The sequence below is a fragment of the Chinchilla lanigera genome, unplaced genomic scaffold (genome assembly GCF_000276665.1).
Source record: "Chinchilla lanigera isolate Chin_1 unplaced genomic scaffold, ChiLan1.0 scaffold00024, whole genome shotgun sequence".
Lineage (NCBI taxonomy): Eukaryota > Metazoa > Chordata > Mammalia > Rodentia > Chinchillidae > Chinchilla > Chinchilla lanigera.
The window spans coordinates 4,651,814-4,668,795 of record NW_004955425.1 but is presented as its reverse complement, the minus strand read 5'-3'; the positions used below and the strand labels follow the sequence as shown (position 1 = coordinate 4,668,795).

The window sequence follows — 16,982 nt, the reverse complement described above, 5'->3', positions numbered from 1 at the left end:
TGTATTTATCAGCTAACAAGTATTAAATCACCCTACTGCTTAAGCCGTTTCTCACTTGAATATGCTCCTTTCAAAACAGAGCAGCTTTCCTTGGCTGACTTGAATAATAAAAGTTCTTATTTGGAAATATGGCGATGATGTGTGGTCTTGCAGGGTGGAAATACACACACCTCAGCGACTGTTCCAAGTAGTGAGACCCCACCTCCCGGGGGAGCTTGATACCTCTGCTCTGCAGTCTTCCACAACGTCCTGCCAACCGACTCCCACGGCCCTCTGGCCAGCAGGAGATGTATTCCTTCTTCTTTTTCATTTCTAAAAGAAGAGGCAAATGAAAATCTAAATATAAACAGGTTTTCAAAATGATTAAACTAGCAAAATGACAATGATTATATATGTTTAGAAGTGTTAAGTTTTTCTTATATTGTTGTAGTCTTACCAAAACATACAGAATTACTAAGGCAATATACTTAGAATGACTAAACATTAGAAGTTATTAATAATGGCTTAAAGGAATACTTTCTCTAACTAACCCACTTCCCTCTTTATTAATCTTTTTCTCCTTTGTGGAACATATGCTCATAAATAAATATAGCCGTGCTCTTAAAATTTCAGGACACTTTCATTCAAACAGCGCTAAAGTTGTATTTCCTAAAAACAAAATAATAAATACAGTTGAATGACTTCTTTACCGTATTTTACAGGTAAAATCAATGTAAAGACAAGTGTTGATCAAACATAGGTTACAATGATGAAGAAAGCCCATACTTTTCAGTATTTTAGACTAGAAATTGTACATTTGTTTTGATTTCTCTGCTTTCAAAATAGGTGACATTAACCACATACAGGCATTTTAATTTTTATAGCAATTTATTGCTGAAAGGAAACATATAACAATATGGCACAAGATCTTAAAACTCCCTTTACAGCTCTAGAAGCATGTTTTGCCTGTGCATGTATGTGTCCATATGACAATGGACGTGTCAATCTTTAAGAACTACTAAGTAAGGAGTATTTTGTTGAACTTTTCTTTTTTATGCTGGGAGGTTGCACTAATTCCTTTCCTTTCAAAACTCACCACTTTACTTTTCAAATTAGCAATAGGTAGCTTGTTTTAAAAGGCTGGGGATCAATTTTTCTCTAGCCTGCAAGTCATGGGGTTGAGTCCCTGACAAATATGAGTGATATGCTGAACTACACTGGCAGAACTGAACTATTTTAAGTGCATCTATTTTCTAGTTCAGTATATTTTTGGTTGGACACAAAAATTCATTAAACTTGACACAGTCTAAATGCCAAGGCACATACTTAAGAGCATGCAAAGGTAACAGCACCAGCTACAGGAGACAACACAAGTTAAAGAGATATATTTTTCTCTCACTGTTTGATTTTAATCTTTCATATTAAGACTGGAATCTGTTTTAAGCTTATAAAGTATTATATGACTAGGAAAATCAAACTGAATCTTGCTATTTTCTGAAAATCTGCAGGGAATTTCCTTTACTAGTCAAGTCAGCATCCAAATTACAACCCCATGGCATCTGATAAGTTGGGAAATAAATAACCAGCAAAAACTACCTTGTGGATTCCAGTTTGGAGAACTCTTGTAGCTCACTAATTTGAAAAAAAGTTGAATCAAGGACACATTTGAGACTTAAAATGAGGGTTTGATAATGATTATTCTTTATTCAGAACAAAGATTTAAAGGGATAAATAATAACATGAACTGCTGCTTTTGATTCTTAATGCAGCTTTTGGGACGGTCTATTTCTTATTGCTAAGCACCATTTTTTTTTTTTCTAACAAAGACTGGCATTTCAGAAAAGTGGAAAAGGAATAAGGTAAAAGACGTTTTCACTCTTATATGGAGTATAACTGTCAAAGTTATAAGATTGATTTTATACTCTATATGAAAAATGACAAGTGAAGAACAATTTTCCAGTAATTTCTCTCAACAAAATAATCAATAACAGAAAATTGTGAGACAAAAACCCAAAGTAACCGTAAAGAATAAGAACCCAGGCACTAAATATGATTCCTCAAAGCTTCCAGAAGACATAGGGCAGAAGTGATGCAGCCATCAAAGTTGGACTGAGTGAATCCATCCCCTCCACATGCAAGCAAAGGTTTGAGGTGAAGAGTCATCTGGCCAGGGCATTTTGCTGCACCACTTGTAACCTGAAAAATGTAAAAAAAAAAAAAAAAGTATTACAATTGACATTTGGTGTTTACTATGCTGCAGGGGCAACATCCGAAACTTGTCTACCTGGAGAAGTCAATATTTCTCAAAAGGAACATCAGAAACAAACAAACAAACAAAACCCCTTAAATCCCCATTCCAGCCCACATGTTTACATCTGTATTAGTAAATGTTTAAATTTCTCATTATTAGATAAGATAATCAGAAGTGTATAGAATTTAAAAATAATAGGCACTGTGGCCCAAATACTTACACCCCCCCAAATTCCTGCGTTGAAATCCTAACCCCCAGGGTGATGATAGGAGGAGGAGGAGCATTTGGGGGTATGATTAAATTGTAAGGAATTAATGTCATATTTTAGGCCCAGCAGAGTTCGTTGGATTTTTTTTTTTTTAAATCATGCAAGGACTCAGCCAGAAAGTGATACCTATGAGAAAGTGGGCCCTCACCAAACAGTGAATTTGCTGGAACTTTGGTCTTGGACTTTTCAGTACTTAGAACTGTGGAAAATAAGTTTCTTTTGTTTATAAGCCACCCAGCCTATGGTACTTTGTTATATCAGGCCAAGGATAAAGGCATACTTTGTCTCTCCCCTCCTCTCTTTTACCCTCCCTTTTTGTCTTCAGGTATTTCCTAAGCTTTGACAGAGGCCCTGTGCCTGGAACAGCAGAATTTTGAAATGTCATATCCCTGTCCTACAGAAGCTTACTCCTGAAACTAAGGCTGCCTTAAAAGTAGAGAGTGGCTCCCTTCTATTATTTACTGAGTGCTTCCTGTGTGCCAGAATGTGTTTCATTTGCTGACTGTATTTCATGAATAAATTAATTCACTGCAATCAACTCATGTAGGAGACTAAGGGAATCTGAGGGGTGTATAAGAACTGGCCAGTTGAGGAAATAGGGCAGGGTCATTCCAGGAAGACTATGTAAACACTCACTCAATCTGTGGGCAAGAGAAAGCAAAACATGCTCAGGAGACTGCAGCACCGTAAGGCAGGTCACTGTGAGTGTGTATATGCATATGTTGGGGAAGGGGGTTGAACGGAGAAAAGGACATGGCAAGAGGGATACGGTGGCGCATATGTCTGTAATCCCAGCACTCTGACAGGCTGAAGCAGGAGGATTGCAAGTTCAAACCCAGCCTAGTAATTTAGTGACTTAGTATCCTATTTCAAAAAAAAAAAAGAAAAAGGGCAAAATAAAATAAAATAAAATAAAATAAAATAAAATAAAATAAAATAAATAAAAATGTAACAGTGTGAAGGCCTTGTGTTCAATCCTCAGTATTACACATACAAAATCCAGATCCTTATAGGCCTTATGCTATTATTCCTCTTTAAAAATCAGAAAAAAATATCAAGCTGTAGTAAATACTATTTGAACTCTGGTGCTGAAATTTTGGTTCTAGACAGACTTAGTGAATGCTTTTTTTTTTTTTTGGTACTGGTATTGAACCCAGGATCTTTGTATTGATGTATATCCTTAGCCCTTTTAACATTTTTATTTAGAGGCAGAGACTCACTAAATAGTACAGGTTGGGCCAGAACTTGACATCCTCCTGCCTTAGCCTCCCAGTTTTGATACAATTACAGTTATGTGCTATCACACCCAACAGCTCCTCCCTTTATAACTTTTTGTTTGTTTACAGTGTTGCGCCATGCGCAAGTTTGAGCAATTTTTTCTTTTTTCAATGTATTCTGTCAGTTTCTTCTTACATGGCTTTTGGATTTTAAAAATTAATTTTCTTGGCGCATTTTAGATATACATAATAATAACATTCATCATAAGGAATCTGTACCCATACGTGATACATCTTGGTTTTTTTCCCCATCCCCCTCTCTTGAACTTCTCTTCCCCTCTTTATTTCCAAAGGCTTAATTTCAATTTTTCCTTCTATTCTCTTTTTTCCTTTTATTTAAAAGTCAAAATTTTTGCATAGATATTTTTTATTTTTATGTGCTAGTTTGCTCTAACAAAAGAGGTGGTATAATTATTTCCTTGTTAAACTTCTAACAATACCAGCACCACTCAGATATAAACACAACGTTTTGTGAGGGTATCCTCTCACTTTTCTGTGGTCCGTTTAGAGCAACATCATTCATCACACAGCAAGTGGTCTTGAAATCGGAAAACATGACCTTAGAGTGGCTGAAGGAGATAGCACACAGTACAGATCCCAAAGTGCACGCTTAGGGATTTAACTAAAATTTTAAAATCTGCTTTTGGAATTGTAACAAGGTATATGATTTGATGCAGCAATAAAATGCTAAGGAAGGAAGGAAACTTCTAGGCCTCTGGATGGTAGTGACTTCAGAATACATCATGGCGTGGGCTGAAAGCAAAGGATGCTATGTTAAAGACTCAAAAAACAGACAAAACTGGGAAGCAGCCTGGCATTCTGGGGACATTTAGTGAAGGGCTAAATAATTTTCTGGCTTTTAACAGGTCCCAAAGGGCGTCAGTTATTACTTGTCCTGCATCATTAATATTCACGATGGCCTCTGTTTCTGAAAATCAATCCTAATATGCATAAAGTATCCAGTGATAGCAGTTCTCGAAAGTTCACTATATATCAAATGTTTCATGTGCACACCTCATTTAATTCGCACTGTAATCCTGTGAGGTGGTTACTATTATTCTTTTTTTATAGAAGATAAAGTTGAGATTCAGAAAGATTGTTAACTTGCCTAAAGCCAGAAAGCTCGTCGATGAAGAAAGAGAGATTCAAACAGAGCAGGCTGATTTCAGAAAATCACACTTCTAATACTTTTGGAAACATTTCCATAAAGATTCGATTTAAGTAAAACAAAACAAAATATGTAATTAGTCACTTAGCTTTAGGCATCTGGAAAATTCACACAAATGGAAAAACTCATTCATATATTCACACATATATATTTATCTAAATATAATATTTAAAGGAAAATAAAAATGTTTTAATAGTTAATCAGCTTTATGGATCTAGGAAATTCATACACATGGGATAACTCATTGATATATATATACACATATATACATATGTATGTCTTTGTAGAATATACACACACATGTAAATCTCCATTTGTGGTAGAGGTTTGATACATACCAGTTGACATCCCTGTACAGACAAACCGTGGCACTACTAAACACACAAGTATTAAGCAGGAGGAGCTTAAGGGAGAAATTCTGCACAGTCATGAGCTGGTAATTTATTGGTGCTATGTAATTTAATTTGATGGGTAGTAAATGGCAGATGCCAAATCACATGGCTGGAAAACTGGGCCACTAATGAGCCAGTCGGCAGTTTGGATGAAATCAATCTCACTGCATATAGGGGGAATCACCCATTGTGCAATTACCCAATGAGGAAAATATGAAAACATAGCATGTGTGTTGGCAAGCTCCTTCAGCCATGTGAAGCAAAGAGCCCTGCAGTGGAGGAGCATGTAATTGTCAAAGCCACAATCTCTAGCAATAACACAGCCTTTGGCTACACTTCCAGCCACAGTGAGGAACCACATCTCAATGACTGTGTTTAAGAGAGTAGTCAGGGTTGAATTAACCCCTTGGAAATCCAGGTTGCTTTGGCTCACATGTGTGCCAGGACTGGTCAGAAAGAATTCTTGCCTGCTCTAAAGTGGATCAAGTAATATTTCTATAAACTTCAATGATGACTGGATTGGATTATAAATTCAAGGCAGAAAAAGTGGTTTTAGTTCTACGTGACTTAAACCCATGTGAGTATGTTTTGCAATTTCTCTTCATCTGCAGAATAAACTGCAAATTCCTAGGCTTCACATAGAGAGTCCTTTGTAAAAGCGATCTTATTTCCATTCAGATCTCCTGGCACTGTTCTCATCTTTGCCACAGGCCCTATCTACATTCAAACCAAGGACCTTCAAATGAGTACTTTCCTTTTTATCCTTTTGTGAACAAGCCATTCCACTGGGTGATGCTGTATCACTCCTCCTTTCTGACAACTAAACCAATCATCCTTCAAGGCTCAGTACAAATATCCCCTGCTCTGAGGTCTTCCTGCTCCGTTGCCTTCCCAGCATTTTATTTCTATTATGTTACTTGCTATTTTGCACTGTTACTATGTCCATGCTTATCTCCCTTCCTAGACTACATTCTCCTATGAGCAGGGACTGTGGCTCACTCATCTTTGTCACCAAGGGTGAGAGCAGTGTGTAGCCCACATTCGAGCACAAGATAAATGTTTACTGAGTTAACAAAGACAATATTATACGCACAGTTGATCAAATGAAGATCTTCACAAGGGACTCTTCTACAAAAACAGTGCTCCTCAGAGGCTCCTGTAGAGCTGGGCAGAGGTGCAAGGGGAAGCGCTGCTGTGGAAGGCTCTCAGTAATGACGAATGAAGGGCTGTCCTCCCATCTCTGTCTGTGGTGCTTTACGGGAGTGTTTCACATGCCATGTATTAAGTTAAACCACACAAACTTACTGATCCTGTGTGTCAAAGAGTGACACGATATTGTTAAGGTACAGCCTAATAGATTCTTTGTATCGTGACTATTCACTAGAAAAGTTAATATAAAAAATCCCTTTGGTGTGTGGATGAAAGATGGAAAGAAAGAAGGAGGCAAAGCAAGTTGAGCATTTCTACAAAATGACAGGTCACAGCAAAAAAGTTCAGTGCCACACATGAGAATGTAATTGTTCCTTCCAAACCTACGTTGACAGCAAGAGCACCTCCTTGGTCTAGTAGGCACTCAGTCACAAGAACAATCCCATCGGTCTGGCACAGAGCAGTTATATTTAAGGCAGGCTGGTTCCAGTTGGCTGCTGAGTACATAATCTGGTTACTTAATCCAACTTTCTAAAACATGGCACCAGCTAATGTTCCAGTCAGTGGTCAAGAATTAAGATCTCATAAATTCTAATCCTTATGTGCCACTAACTTTATAAGGGAACTTGGACAATTACTGAATAATCAAGTTCCTGCTGCTATATTTCTTCATTTGTTACATTATGGATGTAAATAACATTATATTTCATTGAATCTATGATATCAATAATTGGAAGCACTGACACTTTATGTGCAAATAAGAAAGCACAATGCATATTGTGTTATAAGTGCCATACAGCACAAAACTTAATTTTATATGTACTAAAAAAATTATTTTAGACCTATCTGTGCAGGTCTTTTGCAAGCATAAAAAAGGAAATAAGAGAGAAATACATCAGTGAAGCATTTTATATTTAGAATCTGACTTCTTTGAATCCCTCTTTAACTGCTTTAACTCAAAGCTGCTGATGTCTGATGTCCACGCTCGTCCCCATACCATCTGTCTTTAGTATCATCCACAGCACTGGTAATGTGACTTCTTCATTCTTTTTTTAACAAGAGGGGTTATTCTTTGAGTTATTCTTTCCAGTACTCTCTCTGAGCCGTGACATCTCTTCCACAAGCTCAGATTATATATTTTCTCTTCATTAGGAAAGAAGGGTTTCCAGGCAGCAATTAGGCCACATATTCTTGCTTTAAACAATCCGTAAATAACTTGATAATTTAAACAGTAAGCTCAGCAGGAAATAACAAAATTCACAGGCGTAAAGACTACATGTTGACTGTCTGCTGGAAATACCAACATGATGACTTCTTACCGCTGATGAAATATGGCATATACTAAATAGGGTAAGGGGAGAGATACAGCGATACGTAATAGTAACTATCTAACAAATAAGACAATAATGAGCAAGTGAGCAGACCTTTTAAGCGGGGCTTCTAGGCACAGCATCTCAGTGTCTGGGTTTCTCATGTCGTTAGCATTGCTGGTTTAAGCCCTTCCTTTTCTCAGTTCACCAAAATGAGCAGCCTTGTGTGAGACTGACAGTGATAGACTAGTAATCAGAGAATCGATGCATTCATTTACAAAGGTAAATGTACTGATTCTGAACCAAGTCTGGCTGTCTTTCCGGACCATTCATCTTGGTAGGCAGATTTCCCCAGCTGTGTCGTAGATTATTGGGGTGACACATGTGCAGCAACTCCTGACACACATCGCTAATCAATTGTGGCATTCTTTTCCATGGAGCCCAGAAGTGGCTTTAGCATCATTCTCGACTTTAGCATCATTCTCGCTTCGGTGCTTCAGGCAACCATCACCAGTCAATTGAAGCTGGCATTTAGAGGAATTCTATATACCAGCTTTGAATTAGAAGACTGCAGCGCAAACATGAAATGAGAAGTAAAGGAATTACACACGCTTTACTATTTTCTCTCCATTTCTTTTCCCATTAAGTCAGGAGAGTCTGATGCATTGCTTTTCTCCAAACAGGAGATATTTTTTAATGCTAAGAAATAGGACTGCATCAGAGTCATTTCCTTGAGATTATGCTGGGAGCCCAATTACAATTTCTTCTAATATGGAAACTCCCCTCTGTCTAAATTCCCCTCCAGATTATTGCCTATGTATGGATCACAGCAGGGCCCTGACTGCCCTGTGAAAATAAAGTACAGGTGTTTTGCCTATAGCTGTAATTCTACAAAACTGCACTCAAAAATCCAGGGATTGTGGGAAAATAGAATTGGAGAAGATGACTCAAAATCTGTGGAGCTCTCAATCAAGCATGAACAAAACAGAAATACCATTATAAAGTGACTGATACTGTTGTATTCTCCCAGCCTCTGCATTTAGCTGCAGGGATCTGCTCTTTGCAGCCTGCACCCTGGGCTATGTGCTTTCCCTTTGAGTTGTAAGGCCTGAGGGAGTAGATATTTCTAAAACAGACCATTTTAAAAGTAAGATAGAGGATGCAGGCTTTTGAAAAACCATCAAGCTGTCATTTTGGTATGGGGCACTGTCTCAGGTTTCATCATCTCCACCTGCACCTTTGCTGAAGAACTTATCATGGGGAAAACGTCACAGTTCTTCGTACTACTGAAATAGATACTATTTTGAACAACAGGAAGGTAACCTGCAGCATTTCAGGGTTTTCTTTAAATTTGGTAAGGGTTATCTTTGTTTGTGAGAAAGCACACCTCAGTTACTTCCAAACATAAGCATATGTGTGACACCAACAGGATAAAAGGATCTCCTTTTTTCTCAACGGCATTCCATAGTCCTTATCTGCAAGGGATCCATTCCAAGACTCCCAGTGGATGCATGAGATTCTGTGCTGTCCCTCTATGCTTTTCCATTTGGTCTGCCCGGATGTGAAATGTATCCCTTGACGGGTAGTTTTGTGTGTCCTACAGTTCAGTTACCCATGGTCAACTGTGATCCAAAAGATATTATATGGAGTATTCAGAAAGAAAGAATTCCTAAATTTGAAACTGTACATTACTCTGCACGGCATGCTGAGATTCTGTGCTGTCCCCCTATGCTTCTCCATTTGGTCTGCCCCGGATGTGAATCATCCGCGTCTGGTGTAACCACGCTGTATACACTACCTGACCCATGGCAGGTATTCACATGACTTTTATTATAGTGTACAGTTATGGTTGTTCTATATTATGTTTTTGTTAACCTCTGTGCCTAATTTCTAAGACAAACATTACCATGGTATGTATAGGAAAAATATATATAGTGAGAGTTTAGTATTATCTGCAGTTTTAGGTATCTAGTAGGGATTCTGAAACGTATCTCCTATGGAAAAGAGGTACTACACGAACTAATTCACATTAAATAAAATTTTAAAAATAACTCAGCCCTTGTAAAAGATTGTAGATAACTTTAATCCTTTCTTACATTCCATTCCATTCCTGTGGGTCACTGTTACTAGTCTTGGATATGTATGAGTTTTGACAGCAGATAGGGATGTTTAAGGCCTCCTTTATGACTGTGATACTCACACTACGTCTTTTCAATTTTTTTAATCTTCCACCATTCTAGTATCTGATGGTGACTCCTTCATTTAAATTGTCCCCGCACTCAGGGAAATCTTAATGTCTCCTAGCTGAATGTGCTTCGGGAAAATTGCGAGTAATCTCCTGGCCTTGGCATTTCCTCTGTCCACGGTATGTGTGAGGTATTGACCGCCCTGGCAATAATGAACAGATATGAAGTCTGAGGGGTATAGAGCTGATTCATATGTCTTTCTCACTTCCTTGTCTTTCTCTGTTCTGCTGCCAGGATAAACCTAAAACCATGCCATGGTACATAAATAGCAGAAATTGAATATTTGGTTAGTTCATTCTTTTATAGCCCCTATGCAAAGCACAAAGGCAGTGGTTCCCAAAAGGCAATTTACAGCAAGACGAGAAAAGAAGAAGTATGAGGTTTTCCACAGAGCTAAAAGTATTAGGTTTATAATGTTTATGAATCTGTTATAAAGTTATATCTTTACCAATGTTTGATTATCTTTAAATTCTTATTGCTGTGCTTTTGCTTTTAATTTTTGGTTTTTTGAGACAGAGTCTTGCTCTGTACTGCAGGCTTTGAACTCACAATCTTCCTGCCTGAGTTTTCTGAGTGCTGGGATTATAGGCATTGCCACTATGACCAACTTGCTTTTTAAATTTTTAATTGCAGAGCTGCTAAGGTTTGGTTCTTGAATGTCCCCCAAAGTCCATGTGTTAATGTCTTGGTCTCTAGAGTGGCACAATTAGGGGTGGTAGAATCTTCAGGAGATTAGGTCCAGCAGGAAATCCTTTGGTGATTATATCATGCCCCCCAAGGAAACTATGGGACCCTTGCTTCTTTTTTTTTTCTCTTTGCTTTCTGCCCATAGATGAGCTGCTTTTCTCTGCCATGTACGCCTGCCATGATGTTCAATCTCACTACCAGCCCAAAGCCAAGGGGACCACACAGTTGTGGACTGGAATCTCCAAAACTGAGCAAACATTTCCTTTTTCCAAGTTCATTACCTCAGCTATTTTGTTACGGTAACAGAAAGTTGATTAACCCATGAACGAAAAGATGGCAATATTATATCAACTCCCAAAATATTTAGGTGCTTTTCTGGTCCACGAGACAAACATGCATGAAACCACTGCTCTGGGGTAAGACTTAATGTGTCTCAGAGCCTAGTCTCTGTTAGCTTGTTTTCCAGAAAGCAGGGAGGGGTCAGGTAATCTTTGGAAAACTACCAGTAATCTTAGGTAATACTGAGTAGCTTGAGTGTGTCCTTAGTGAATGGATGAGGCATTATTTTTTGATGAGTCATTTTTTAAAGTGGAGTGAAATCTTGTGTAAAACTTATTTCCTAGAAACCTGCACAACCTCTCTTATACAAATACTGATCTAGATAGAACTAGAGTCTAGAATCACACATTATTCATTTGTTCACCTGTGACTAAATATTCAGGTAGCAAGCATAAAAGGTTTGGAGGAATACAGGAATTAGAGAGAAAAGGCTTAAACAAATGTGGAATAAATACCTACCTCCACATTGTATGCACCCTAGAAGGGAAAGGTGGTTCATATTGATTCATGTGGCGATTCATATATATCTCCACATTCTTACTGTATTTCCAGGGCATGATTATAGCATCTATCATATGCCTATTTACAAAACACAAGAAGTACAAATGAAAGAGAGATAGAATATACTCTGACGTCAGTGAAAATGTTTGTTTACATATTTATAGATGGGAAAATAGTCCAAGGACTCTGAGAAAGATGGGACCTCAGCGTGTGTCAACAGTAACAATACTAACAACGCTAAGTAAATTTCCATGGCACAGAAAAGGAAGATCTGATACATGAAAGTTGAATACAGATTTTCTTTTCTACTGGTCAAGTCTGAACTGTAATGTTTCTACGCTTTACTTCTATTTAAAAAAAAATCCCCTGGGGTTTGCTGAAAATCCAATAAAATGATGTTCATTCTTCTATGCTTAACTCATCAGAATGAAATTTGGCAAGAGACATTCATGTTTAAAAATCTTTTGAGCACTCAAAAATAGCAAGGTATGAGGGCTGTGCCCTATTCCTCTTTGTATTTCTGGTATTTATTATTCTATGGCACAAGGCTAGAGTTGAGGAAATGTTTATTCATTGTGTGCATGTATGCAGACAAACAAAAATGAATTCAAACTTTTTAAAGTTTAAAATTATTAGGGTTCAAATGGTCTCTAAACATAATAATTTTTTTTCTCTATTAAAATAATTCCTTTCTTGGTCTCTAAATTTTGCTTTTTCTGTTCACGTTAACTATGCTAATTAACTTTGTGTTTCATCAAACTTGGTACCTCACTGCTCTAACCCAGTTTATGTGCAGCTGCAGCACACAGGACAACGGTTATTCTGGAACTCACCATCCTTGCTGACACCTCCAACATCACACCTGTAGAGTGGGATTGTCCTGCCTCTGGCTCACCTTTTGTAGACACCAGGAAAAAGACACCAGGAGTATCTGAATCAGCCTCAGTTTCAAATAAGAGAGAAAGATGATTTCTTGCCTTCTCTGATGTCACCAAATGCCACTGTCTAGAATGCCTTGAAAACTAAAGTATAACTAGGTGAGCACGTATATGCCATGGTTTGAAAAAGTGACCCTCATAGGCCCATCTGCTAAAAGCTTGGTCAGGAGTCTCTGGAGCTGCTGGGGGTGGGGGTGGAACCTTTAAGATGAGGAACCTAGTGGAGGACATGAGGCCACTGGGGGCACGCCGTAGAAGTGGATACTGGGACCCTGGTCTATCCTTTCTCTTTGCTTCCCAGCTGTGGTGAAGTAAGCAGCTTTGATCTACAACACGCTTTCTGCCTTTGTGCGCCTGCATGCTACAGGCTCAAAAACAACAGGGCCTAGTGAGTATAGACTGAAAGCTCTGCAAACTATGAACCAAAATAAATATTGCCTCTTCTAAGGTGATAATCTAAGGCTCTTTATTACAGTACCAGGAAGCTGACTAGTACAGAATTGTAAATAAATACCTTTATATCTGATGGGATATACACAAGATTGCCTTAATTTCAAAAGATGGAGAACATACACAACCCATAGTTCACTATTGCCATAGGTCATGGCTAAATTGCATTGAAAATTCAAACAGGAAGTCTAAATAATCCTTTAAATACTTTTTTTCCAGGGAAATTGTAAATATATTCTTGAAAGCTATGTGTCAGAGAGTAAAGAAACTACTTTTTCTGGGTAACCTATCTCATTTATATCTATACACTTTTAAAATTCTTTCTTAAAACTTATTTTATGCTCAGATTTTAACAGCACAACAGAAACTATATATACATGGAGTATATTTACTACATTATTAAGAAAAGTAATGATGAAAAATTATTTTCATCCTATATTGCATATTATTCAATATACATGATACTCAAAACCGAGATAATAATGATCATGTAGGGTGCTGATTACACCATTTAATCTATTTTTAGGTATATTGCTTTGAATATTATCCCTCTTTTGGTCACTAAGTTTTGAGGCTTTCAGTCCTATACTGTATTATGCTACAGTACTTTATATTCATAAAGAGCTTCATCAACACATGGGTCCCTTGCTGCAGAGATGGTATATTTTTAATTGATTCTTATGTGTTGTGTTCATCATCTCATCTTTCCTCCATTTTACTCATCTCTCCAGTGTTCTATTATATTTAATGGTGATTTCATAAACCCATTTCTTTTGTTGTGCTTTAGGGAAAGTCTTGCTTGTGTTATGGACTACCAGCTATAGAGTTCTGTGTCTAGTACTACAGAGAGCTGCTATAAAATTACCATTGGTTGCAATACCCTAGGTGTGAAGAAAGTGATGTGGTTTAGTCAATTCTCAGTGGAGCTTTTCACTTTATTGGTATTTGTCTATTCTATTTTAATAAACCATTGGGTAGAGGCAAGCAGAATGTGCCACAAATCAATTATATGATCCATGTAGCAGCTTTAGTGAGCTTAAACTGCAAAGGACACACTTTGCTGAAATTGTGTATTTAATTGCTGAGGTCTACAGTGAATCTGTTTAGATCTATTCTATCTTTTAAAGTCCTGAAAATACGGGAGCAGCCTACTTTGAAGAGCACTTGCTCAGAACAAGCACACAATAAAGAATGAGATATGGTTTTCTTTAGTACTGTTGTAGTAATAACAGACAAAACAGTCATATTATATTTCCCTTTAGAGTTTTTAATTTAATGGAAAATTGTTCTGCCCTTCAGCAAGTTTTAGTATATTCATTCATAATTCTTCCAATTTTTTTGTTGTTGTTCTCTAGGAGTTGCTGAGCAATACAAAAGATATTCCTTTCTGAAAGGTGATTTAACATTTGGAAACCTTTAGTTTTCATCTAAATATAAATCTTCTGCCACCATCTCCCAAAAGATCCAGTTGCTTGGGATTCTAGGATGCACAAGGCCAAAGTGCTTTTGATGATAAGTGTAGAGATAAAGCGAAAATCATTTTTCCTCCTCATCTGTCAATATTATCTCTTCTCTCATTTAAGTTGATAGCTGCATAATTTCCCACTGAATCAGTTGTTCTGCATTCCCTCTCCCAGTTCCTATCCAGGCTCCTTTAATAAAATTATAATTATTGGTGTATGTTAATTATGTTAATAGGCTTCAGTCACTCTCCATATATGCATATATTGTGCCTGGTTACGTCTGCCTTCCCTTGTCTTACCCTCTTCTGCTCCTCTCTCCAGCCTTTCTGATGACCCAGAAACCTGACCATTATATATATTTTAGTTTTCATGTATGTTGAAGGGATCCAACAGTTTTATGTCTGGACTGTGAGATTATGGTACAAAAAAAAAAAGAATCCAGTTATTTTGATCTTCAGGTCTAGAAACAATCTTTCTTCTACTTTTAACATGAAAATGGAAGCATAAACTCTGTGCTTCTCAGGGAGATAATAATGGAAGATAAAAGGCACAGGTGGCTTTTAAAGCCAGCTTAATTGAGGCATAATTTATAGACACTAAAATTCGCCCTTTTTGTGTGGACTCTTCTGTGAGTTTTGAGAGTGGACACAGTCATGTAATTACACCCACATACAACAGAGACGACGTTTCCATCATGCCCTGAACTCCCTTGTGCGCTTTTGTAATTAATTCCCTTCTCAGGACATCGGCCTCTGACAACCACCAATCTATTCTTTTTGTCCTTAAGTTTGTCTTCTCCAAAAAGTCATATAAATAGACTTTGAGTCTGGCTTTCTCCACTTACTCACTCATTTTATGGCAAATATTATTACTTTCTTATTGTCTGTTATAGTGTAAATTTTTACTTAAAGATGTATAATAACTTTCAAACTTATTTATCAGGTGATAAATATTTGACTTATTTCCAGTTTGGGGTAATTACCAGTAAAGGTGCTACATTCATTTGCATACAGGTTTTTGTGTGGATGCGTTCTTCATTTCATTCCTAAGATTGGGCTCACATGGTAAATGTACATTTAGCTTTGGAAGAAACTGCTGAACTTTTTCTCAAAGTGGCTGTGCTATTTTGCAACCCTACCCATGAAAAGTGAGAGTTCAGTTACTTCAGATACTTTCCAGGAATTGGCATCTTTGGAATTTTTGGTCTGAGCCATTCTTGTAGGTGTGTCATGGTTTGTAACTGTAGTTGTGAATCCCTAGTGCCCAATGATGTTCACCACCTTTTTGTGTGTTTATTTGTCATCCATGCCTCTTTTTTTGTATGTGTGTGGTAAATTAGTTATAACACAACATATGATTTACGTCATAGCCACTGGCAAACGCTAAGTTCTTCTCTGCTTTTGGATTTGGTTTAACTAGATATTTCATATAAATGAAATAATGTAAATCATGGCCACATGACTGGCTTCTTTTATGTAGCGTAATGTTTACAAAGTTCATCTATGTTGTAGCATGAATTAGTACTTCACTACTCTTTATGGATGGATCATACGCTATTGTTACATATGTATGTCATTTTGTTAACTCACTCATCAGCTGATTGATGTTTCAGTTATTAACAGATTTTGGTTATTTTGAATAGTGCTGCTAAGAATATCTGGATGCATGTTTTTGATTTTTTTGAGTATATGCTTAGAAGAAGAATTGCTGAGTCATACGGCAATTCTATGCTTAACTCATATGGGAAGTACTAAATTCTTCCCCACAGAGGGTGCACCATTTGATATTCCCATTGGCAAAGTAAAAGCATGTCACTTCTCCATACCCTCAAAGACACTTGTTATTTTGCATTTTAAAAAATTATAGCAACCCTAATGAGTATAATCTCAGTACTATCTTGTGGCTTTGATTTGTATTTTCTTAATGAATAATGATGTTGGACATGTTTTCCTGTGTCCATTTGTATTTCTTCTTTGGTAAAATGCCCATTCAAGTCTTTTATTAATTTCTTCATTGGGACTTTCTGCACTCTGTACATGTTTTGTATATTCTTATTAGATATGTAATTCATACATCTCTCATCTGGTGAGTTGCCTTTTTACTTTCTCGATCATCCTTTGATGCATAAAAGTTTTGACTTAGAAGCAGTCTAAATTACCGTTTCTTTATTACCAGTATTATTGGGATCATAGCTAAGAAACTATTGTTAAATACAATGTTGTGAAGATTTACTTCTATGTTTTCTCCTAGAAATTTTATGCAGTTGGTTTTTGTATATTTAGGTTTTTGTACTATTTTGGGTAAATTTTATATGCAGTGTGAGAGTAGGGTCCAGCTTCATTCTTTTTGTAGATACTTGTTCTAGTGTCCTATGTTAAAAAGACTAATATTTTCCCATTGAATACACTCAGGAACATTGTTAGAAATCAATTTGTCACTGCATGGGTTTACTTGTGAACTCTATTCTCTTCCACTGATCTATTTTTATTCTTATGTCAGCTCCACATTGTCTTGACTGCTATAGCCTCATAGTAATTTGAAATTGGAAAATGTGAGTTTTCTGA

The 16,982-nt window shown here is 37.1% G+C and overlaps 1 protein-coding gene across 4 annotated transcripts in view; it reads right to left on the bottom strand.

The window, feature by feature from the left end:
- Positions 1–848: 848 nt before the first annotated feature.
- Rnls (renalase, FAD-dependent amine oxidase) overlaps positions 849–16,982 on the bottom strand; it is a 299,328-nt gene continuing 283,194 nt past the window's right edge. For 3 of the 4 annotated variants that reach the window (XM_013514895.1, XM_005385879.2, XM_005385881.2), the window contains one exon: positions 849–2,175. In XM_013514895.1, coding sequence (XP_013370349.1) covers positions 2,023–2,175 — 153 coding nt within the window. In that variant the 3' untranslated portion in view covers positions 849–2,022. Of the gene's footprint in view, positions 2,176–11,553; positions 11,646–16,982 lie in introns of those variants that run through there. The other variant, XM_005385880.2, reaches the window with a different exon arrangement.